The sequence below is a fragment of the Loxodonta africana genome, chromosome 7, assembly GCF_030014295.1.
Source record: "Loxodonta africana isolate mLoxAfr1 chromosome 7, mLoxAfr1.hap2, whole genome shotgun sequence".
NCBI lineage: Eukaryota > Metazoa > Chordata > Mammalia > Proboscidea > Elephantidae > Loxodonta > Loxodonta africana.
In genome coordinates, this window is record NC_087348.1 from 29014557 (window position 1) to 29024743 (window position 10187).

Sequence of the window (10187 nt, forward strand, 5' to 3'; positions counted from 1 at the left end):
AGATGGGGGCAGAACTTGGAGTTATGCTGCTACAAGCCCAGGAACACAAGGAACCATCGGAAGCTGGAAGAGTCAAGGAAGAATTTTCTCCTAATGCCTTCAAAGAGAGCATGTCCCTGCCAGTACCACGAATTCAAACATTTGGCTTCCAGAACTGCAAACAAATAAATTTCTGTTGTTTTAAGCTACGAAGCTTGTGGTGATTTCTTTTGGCAGTCCTAAGAAACTAATACAATAAGTAAACATCAAACTGTAAAACTCAAATTCCTTGATTCACATACTGACATCGTAAATGATTAAAACAAAAAAAATTCTTCAATCCGACTTAAGCAATATGGGTGTCATAGTTACAGAGAAATTCTGAAAAATTATAACTGACTAGGGGTATGCATATAGAAGAATTAGCGATAAGAGTCTGGAGGCACTATCCTTAACAACCAAGTTCTTTATTCCTTTTTCCCCAAGGCCGCACACATGTTTGTTATTGTACAGGAAGTGATGGTAAATATGATATCACTGAGTGTGAAGACAAAATGTTGATTTTTATGTGACGGTCCTGATGGGTAACCAAGGGAACAAAAATTAAAAATCATAATTATGAATCTCACAGTCTGATGTGTCAAACTCTCTCCTTCCTAACACCAATAGCCTCTTAGTAACATCATTTTAGAAAGAATACCAGCTGCTAAAGACATAGAACCTTAAATGTTGATATCAACGTTCTGATATCATACATATCAGAGCAAAGGAACACACTGAAAGAGGCAGAAAATGGACAAGTAGAGGCACATGTAAAATAATCAGCATGATAAGATATTAAAACATGTGTTGACTTAATGGATGAATGAGTTAAACCTATTAAATATACCAAAAAAAAAAAAAAAACCCTGTTGCCAGTCAAGTCAATTCTGACTGATAGCGACCCTATAGGATGGGGTATAACTGCTCCACAGGGTTTCCAAGGAACACCTGATGGAATCGAACTGCTGACCTTTTGGTTAGCAGCCAAATTATTAACCACTATGCCACCAAGATTGTTAAAGGAAAAAAAAGCACCAGATCTTACCATCTTACCAATGTGATTTTAGCACTTAGCAGTGGTTTTTACGCCTCAATGTTTATACGTGTCACCCAAGCTCCTTCTTAAATGTGTGTATGATTGTGTCCCATTCCTAGGAATTCTGATTTGGGCCTAGGAAAGTTCATAACCTAGAATTCTAGGCAATTGTATTATAGATGTGGCAAGGATCTCTGATGTGAGAAATCCTGCCTTAGCTTAGTTTTATTAATTCCATAGGACATTTAGTAATGTGCAAATAAAGCCTGGTAGGCAACTTCATGCTGCAACTTTTCTGTGCGATTACAAGGAAATTTCAGTCATTAGCAATGGTACAAAGAACCTGACACTTGCCTTCATTAATTGTCTTGAGACACAGATGCTAGTGATTCCCCAGAGTTGGAGTCCCAAGGGCTGTAGAGGTAGATGTAATAGCTGCAGTGCTCCCGAAACACTCGGGTTACAGAGAAACAGGACAGTGGTGGCCTGTTTCTCTGCAGCAGGTGAGTTACCTCAGGTTTTTTAATGAACCGGTGAAAATATTATTTTCCTGATGTGATAACTGTGGTCTTCTCTGATTTTTCTTTCAATATTAAGTCACTGTAACTGCTAAGTCTGAGCCCCATCATATTAAAGAGAGAAGTTAACATGGAAATATTTATCTTTATTATCCATTGACAGCAATTTCACAAAGAATAGAATAAACTTTCTGCTTAAAAATGGATATTTATCCTTATCCTCTTTATATGCACCTTAAATTGGTATATAAACTTTCCTAAGAATTGAGTCAACAAGTTATAATTTATATGCAAACATAACTTTCTAGTTAGTCCTGTTATAACTCTAATTTGATAAATCTTGGAACCGCTAAAATATATACATACATGCATGTGTACATGATACATGTGTGCATGTACACATGTATGTGTGCATATACATACACATATACATATATATTTATCAGCTGCTGTTGAGTCAATTACAACTCATAGCAACCCTATAGGACAGAGTAGAACTGCCCTATATGATTTCTGAGGCTATAAATCTTTATGGAAGCTGACAAGTATATCTTCATCCCATGGAGAAGCTGGAGTTTTGAATCGCTGACCATTAAGTTAGCACCCGAGCACTTTAACCACGACTCTACTCAAACCAAAACTGAACCTATTCCCATCCAGTTGATTTGGACTCATAGCAACCCTATAGGACAAAGTAGAACTGTCCCATAGAATTTCCAAGAAGCAACTGATGGATTCAAACAGCCCATCTTTTTGGTTAGCAGCCAAACTCTTAACTACCGTGCCACCTCTACTCTACCAGGGCTCCTCATATATGTGTGTGTGTGTATATATGTACATATGTATGTATGTATATATAATGCCTGTGTTGTAACAGAAGATAAGCCTTACATCAAGCTAAGGCATAAACCCTAATAAAGTGGGCACTCCACTCATGTCAAAAGGAAGTCATTATCTCCCTTAGCCCCAACCACTGGGCAATCAAGATATTCGAAAGGAGTAGTAGCCTTCATGGAATAAAAAGTGCTAATGAAATTGCACTGCTTTTTTCCTAGGTTCTTTAGTATTTCATTTTCTCCTTAAAATACAAGCATATTCCTTTAAATATTTTAATTGATTTGAGAATACAGGCAAAATATAGCAGCAGTATATTTTATTCTTTGAGACAAACATTTTACATTTTTTTCACAGAACCTAGCTAGCTTATGTACTGTATGTATGTCCTATATGTATGTATGTATTTGCTTAGTGTCAGTTATGTGCCTTTGATGGTACTTGTGCATGCAAGGAAAAAGCTGATGGACATGTGAATATAACTCCTACACACTCAGTATTACAAGTGTTTCTGCGGAAACCCTCATTCTAATATTTCAAAGGGCAATGGAAATTCGTAAATGTTTTAGACATCAGCTTGGTTTGGCATACACATAGCAGCTATTTGCATAAGGCATGTTCCTTATGGAGAGAACTAGTTCCAATAACTCTTTATTCTCACTTTCTTTTCTCTACCATAACAAAACATATTTGTCATTCACCCCCATAAACCTTCCCCTTTGACAGGAACAACACTCTCCTCCCACGCCTTTCCCTTCAAAGGAAGTACAGTGATGGCTGAAAGAAACCTGAGTGTGGAGACAACCTTTGCCCTCTTGGGATTCACAGATTACCCAGAGCTTCAGATTCCTCTTTTCCTTGTGTTTCTGATCATGTACAGTGTCACCGTGGTAGGGAATCTTGGGATGATAGTGATCATCAAGCTTAACCCCAAATTTCACACCCCCATGTACTTTTTCCTTAGTCACCTTTCTTTTGTTGATTTTTGTTACTCCTCTATCATTACTCCAAAGCTGCTTGAAAACTTGGTCATGGCAGATAAAAGCATCTTCTACTTTAGCTGTATGCTCCAGTTCTCCCTGTCCTGCACTGCAGTGGTGACTGAGTCCTTTCTGCTGACAGTGATGGCCTATGACCGCTTTGTGGCCATCTGCAATCCTCTGCTCTATACAGTGGTCATGTCACAAAGACTCTGTACCCTGCTGGTGGCTGGCTCATATCTGTGGGGAATGTTTGTCTCCTTGGTACTCCTTTGCTATGCTCTCCTTCTAGACTTCTCTGGACACAATGTAATCAACCACTTTTTCTGTGAGTATACTGCTCTCATAGCTGTCTCTAGGTCTGATATACGCATTCCTCACCTTCTGCTTTTTGGGTTTGCCACCTTCAATGAGGTGAGTACACTACTAATCATTCTCACTTCATACGTTTTTATTTTTGTGACTCTACTAAAAATCCGATCTGCCAGTGGACGTCGCAAAGCCTTCTCCACCTGTGCCTCCCACCTGACTGCCATCACCATCTTTCACGGGACCATCCTTTCCCTCTACTGTGTGCCTAACTCCAAAAACTCTCGGCAGACAGTCAAAGTGGCCTCTGTATTCTACACAGTGGTCAACCCCATGCTGAACCCCCTCATCTACAGCCTGAGGAACAAAGATGTGAAAGATGCCTTATGGAAGTTAATAGGTGCAAAAGCCCTATTTCACTGAACCAAACTCAAAACACGGTTGGAGTCCCAATGAGCAACTGGACCAGACCCTACAATGCTTCTAAAATCTGTAGGATGTATTTGTACGAGATGTTTATGAATGTTTGTCATGTTAATATATTGTGAATTGAGAAGTTCAAATCCCTTGAATATGCCAAAGAAGTTTAATTCTGGAGTGAATTCCACAGGATTTTGATCCATGGAGTATCTATCTGCTTCTTCAAATTTTCTGAAAACTAACCAAATACTGCAAATCACAATAAAGACAAATAGCAATAATAATAATAATATGATACTATTACTAATAATAACATATTTCTTTGATGCTTTTTATGTGACAGACACTGAGTTAAGTTTTGACAAGCTTTATCACATTTAAGACCCAAGTAATTACATAACAGAGCATACTATCAATATCCTGTTTCATATATGAGGAAACAAAAACTCTCAGAGGTTAAATTGCTCAATACTATATACCCCAATGGTTAAGCACTCAGCCCTAACCCAAAGGTCAGGGGTTCAAACCCACCAGTGGCTCTGTGGGAGAAGAGATATGGTAATCTACTCCTGTAAAGATTAGAGCCTAGTGTTTCAGGAAAAGACAACTTTCAGGGCAATCAGTGAGACAGAGGCATAATATGCTGGCTATGCTATCTAGTTTTAATCTGGATTTCTAGACTAACAGCTGTGTTTTTGAGGAAAAACATGTTTTTCCTTGATGGTTAAAACAAGGATATGAAACCGTATGCTGCGAGGGGTTTTAACCAAGTGACTCTCTGCACCCCTCAGAACACATGTACTCAGGAAGAGTGCTGTCTGGGTGCTGTTATCAAGATACTTTTGCAAGACAGACAAAGAAAATACATGTAAGCATCCTGTGAAACTATTTGTAGTCACTAACTATATTATTAATAATCAATAACCAATCAGAGTGTGGTTATTACAATATTTATTGACTTTCCTGTAATTGCCCTCCCTATGGTTTAGTTCCTCTTTTTACCCCATAAGAATACATGTATAAAGAACCTGCTCCAGGACCACCTGGTTCCATTTTCAATAAGCTATGGAATCCCCTAACTGCAATTGTTTTAAACCCTTAAACCTCTCTGTTTTAACTTGAAGCAGCATTCAAGTTCTTTTCCACAATGCTAGGAAGACTTATGGAGCAGTTATAATCTATCCTATAGGGTCCCTAATAATCAAAATTGACTTGACACAACAACATCAACAGTAAGAGACAGTGAAATCTCAAAGAAGAATTTATTCTGAAAGGCCATTTACTTAATGCAACATAACCTCAAGATGTTCTGGAGAGTACATACAAACATTTTTACTTCTATGTGTTGTACTTTATGATTTCATAAATCCCTTTCATGATCTGTGGAATACATGGTTGAGCACCTACTTTTTAAACCTATGGAGTTCTTTGGTAAAGTGGTCTACCAGCTTTAGTGCATTTAGCCTGAAGATGAGTGCCTTTTGAAATATGTGAAACTCAAGAAACCGGAGTTGGAGCCTCATTACTATGTAGATTGAGCATTGTATTAGGTGATGCATCCTGAATGTATGAATTTTCTAAACTTGTTACCATCTTTCCTTTATTTCTGTGAAATAAGCCTCCTTACTATATTTCCTGGTTACTGTGTTCTCGTGAGAATGTACTTATCCCAAGAATAAGCTATTCTTAGTTTTCATTAATGACCGAAGACCAGACAAGTTGTGGAGTGATGTCAAAAACATCATATAGGAAGAAAGCAAAAGGTCATTAAAAAGACAGGAAAGAAAGAAAAGACCAAAATGGATGTCGGAAGAGACTCTGAAACTTACTCTTGAACATCAAGTAGTTAAGTAAGCTGAGGAAGTGATGAAATAAAAGGGCTAAACCGAAGATTTCAAAGGATGGTTCAAGAAGGCAAATTAAAGTAGTATAATAAAACTTGCAAATACCTAGAGACAGAAAACCAAATGCGAAGAACAAGCTCAGTATTTTTCAAGCTGAAAGAATTGAGGAAAAAAATTCAAGCCTCGTGTTGTAATACTGAAGGATTCTGCAGGGAAAATATTAAATGACATAGGAAGCATCAAAAAGATGGAAGGAATATACACAGTCACTGTACCAAAAAGAATTGGTCAACATTCAACTACTTCAGGAGACAGAATATGATGAAGAATTCATGGTACTGAAGGAAGAGGTTCAAGCTGCAATGAAGGCATTGGCGAACAACAAGGCTCCAGGAAATTGACAAAATACCCATTGAAATATTTCAACAAACAGATACAGTACCAGAAGGACTCACTCGTCTAAGTCAAGAAATTTGGGAGACACTTACCTGACCAACCAACTGGGAAAGATTCATATTTATGCCTATTCCAAAAGAAGCGGATCCAAGTGAATGCAGAAATTATGGAACAATATCATTAATATCACATACAAGTAAAATTTTGCTGATGATCATTCAAAAATGGTTGTAGCAGTGCATTGACAGGGAACTGCCGGAAATCAAGCCACCTTCAGAAGAGTATACAGAATGAATTATATCACTGCTGATGTCAGAAGGGTCCTGACTGAAAGCAGAGAATGCTAGAAAGATGTTTTCTTATGTTTTATTGACTATGCAAAGGCATGCAACTGTGTAGATCATAACGAATTATCGATAAAACTGTGAAGAATGGGAATTCCAGAACACTTAATTATGCTCATGAGTAACCTGTGCATAGATCAAGAGGTAGTCATTCAGACAGAACAAGGGAATACCTCATGGTTTAAAGTCAAGAAAGGTGCGTGTCAGCGTTGTATCCTTTCACCTGCAACCGGTCAAGTAAATGTAACTGGTATTTAGAACTACCTTCTTCCACTCCGCTTTCAATATTCCCTTTACCCTCAGCAAGCACCTCAGCTGGTAGTGGTTCTTTGCCTAGTGGGGTGATACAAATCTTCATTCCAAAAGGGTCTGGACCATTCATAGTCATGTCAGAATTGGGTTGCCATAGTTTTCCATTGGCTTTAATCATGGGGCATGGTAGTACTAAGAGATGCCCTTACAGATCTCCTGCATTCTAGACATACTCTTCTTTACCTCCATTATGTAATAACAATGCAATTTCCTCTCCTTAATCAGGATCAGTCACACCAGACAATACGGCGACTCCCTTTTTTGCCTATTGATCCACAGGCATAAGGAGAACTAATATGGCCAGCTGGCATTCTTAACTTCCAGTTCAATGGGATCAGTGATGTGTCTCCAGGTGGGAGCATTCCTGTCCTGGGGACAGGAAGTAAAAATTTTGTGAGTGGGTCACTAGAGGTAATAGTGAGTGGTGCCACTCCTATTTCCACCCCTGATTCCTGGAACCATGAATCCTGGCTACGGAAGAAACAACACCACATATTGGATGCTGGTTAGAGCATATACAACCTCCTGGGGAATATGGCCTCAACCCTGCAAGGTATGGCCACCTAGCTGGTGTCATAATTGTGTCTTTAGAAGGCCATTCCATTATTCTATCAAGCCAGTTGCCTCAGTTTGATGGGGGACATGGTAAGACCAGTGAATTCCATGAGAGCAGGCCCATTGTTGCACTTCATGTGCTGTGGAGTGAGTCTCTTGATCTGAGGTGATACCATGTGAAATACCAACACAGTAGATAAGATATTCTGTAAGTCCATGGGTGGTATTTTTGGCAGAAACTCTGCATGCAGGGAAAGAAATCCATATCCAGAGTGTCTATTCCAGTAAGAACAAAACACTGCCTTTGCCATGATGGAAGTGGTCCAAAGTAACCAACCTACCACCAGGTGGCTGGCTTATCACCTCGAGGGATGATGCCATATCAGGGACTCAGTGTTGTTTTGTTCTGCTGGCAGATTGGGCACTCAGCAGTGGCTACAGTCAAACTTGGTGAATAGAATTCTGTGTTTCTGAGTCCACACATAACTTCCATCCCTGCCAACAAGGCCACTTTTTCTTGAGCCCATTGGGCAATGATGGGAGTGGCTGGGGAAAAATGATGACTGTTTTCCACAGAACATGTCATTCTATCCACTTCACATTAAAATCCTCTTCTGCTGAGGTCTCCCTTTGATGAACCTTCACATGAGACACAAATATCTTCACTACTTTGGCCCACTCAGATAGGCCTATCTGCATGTCTCTTTCCCGTAACTCCTTGTCTCCAATTTTCCAACCATGTTCCTTCCAATTCCCTGACGATCCAGGCAAACCAGTGGCCTCAGCCCATGAATCAGAACACAGTCAAATGCCTGACCATTTCTCTTTCCAAAATGCAATGGTGGAACAGGAACACGGTAGACATTTCCATTACAAATTGGAGGGAAAAAAGGGTAACAGGCACCAAGCAAGCCAGCAGAATACATCACATTAGTTCTCAAGGCTTAAAAATAATCCTCTGTTCTCTGAGCCCATTTAGACACTTGTCCTGCACCGCAGACTCTGGGTGTTAGCAATACTCTCTGGATTCTGGGAGGAGGTTCCTTGGCCCTGGGCTTCAGCTCCGCTTCTCAGGCCCATTGGAACAATAACTCTGCTTCCTCGACTTTGGGTGGCCTCATTTGTCTAGTCCTTCTGAGTGGTGACACTACTCCCTCAGCCCTGGCTGTCCTCATTCTTCTGCCCCTTGGGCATGGCATCCCTGCCCCCTCAGATTTGGGCAGCACACCCACCTCCATCCTGCTGGGACAAGTGAACAGTGGCCTCACACTCTGGAACCAAGTTGGTGAAGATCTTACCCTTTAAAACCTAAGAGACTGTAACTTCACCCTTGTAGATGCCAGAGGCTAAGGCAATGTTCTCCAGGAGGCTGTATATGCTCTAAGCCAGTGTTCAATATATGATCATGTTTCTCCCATAGCCAGGATTCACAGTTCCAAGAATCAAGGGGTGCATATGAGAATGGCACCACTCACTATTACACCTCAAGCTTTTAAAAGCCCAGACACTACTCATTTTACTAGAATTCAGATCACTATTTTTGTGAACTGTTACGCCAGTGCATTGAGTTGTCCCAGGAAACTATAATCTTAAGCCTGAAAACCCAGCAAATCAATGTTGAAAGGTGTTTGGTTATGTGTGTGCAGTATTCATATTTTTGTCTTCAATGAATATATGTGCCTGCACCCACATTTTTGTATTTACACATTTATAGGTACCTCTCAACTCAACAGCAGTGGGTTATAGATACTTCTATCTGTTTTCATGTATGTACACACATATACCTACTCATACATCAATTTTCCTATATCTAGCATATGTGCTCAAACATTCTTTTTTATTTTGGTTGTAATGTGCTGACTATATTCACATTCAAGGCCACTTTTCTCATCACTGAAAATAACTAGTCTCTGCTACATAAACCTTATTTTCCCTAACCCCTTCCCTGGTAACCATCAATGAATATTGGTCTCACTATATTTATCTGTGCTTGTCATCTTATAAAGGAAGGACCATACAATATTTGTCCTTATATGCTTGATTTATTTCCCTTAGCATTATAACTTCCTGATCCATCCATGCTATAATACAATTCATGGACGCATTTTTTTTTATGGTTGCCCAGTGTTCCATTGTATGTATGTGCCACAATTTGTTTATCAATGGATCCTTTGGTGGGCAATTCAGTTGTTTCCATTTATTTGCTATTTTGAATAAAGCAGCAATGAACAGAGCTGTGCATATATCCACTTGTGCCATTATTTTTAAGTTTTTATGGTACACACCCCCTACATGTATGTCAGTTTGTTGGACTGTCAGAGCTTGCATATTGCTGTGATGCTGGAAGCTATGCCACCAGTATTCATATACCAGCAGGGTCATCCATGTCAGACGGGTTTCAGCTGAGCTTCCAGATTAAGAAAAACTAGGAAGCAGGACCCGGCAGTCTACCTCAGAACAGAATTAGACAGTAAAAACCTTATGAGTACCAGCAAAACACATCTGGTATAGTGCCAGAAGATGAGACCGCAAGGTTGAAAGACACTCAAAAGACAACTGGAGAAGAGCTGCCTCCTCAAAGTAGAGTCGACCTTAATGACCTGGAGTCAAGCTTTTGG

The 10187-nt window shown here is 39.7% G+C and overlaps 1 protein-coding gene across 1 annotated transcript; it reads left to right on the forward strand.

Moving 5' to 3' along the window:
• Nucleotides 1-2940: 2940 nt before the first annotated feature.
• On the forward strand, nucleotides 2941-4121 carry LOC135232090 (olfactory receptor 5D14-like). The gene has a single exon (XM_064289383.1). It carries the CDS (start codon nucleotides 3183-3185, stop codon nucleotides 4119-4121), a length of 939 nt encoding a protein of 312 aa, XP_064145453.1. The 5' UTR covers nucleotides 2941-3182.
• Nucleotides 4122-10187: the final 6066 nt, after the last annotated feature.

Coding starts and splice junctions, on each gene's coding strand:
- LOC135232090 (XM_064289383.1), top strand. CDS start 3,183: ATGGCTGAAAGAAACCTGAGTGTGGAGACAACCTTTGCCCTCTTGGGA.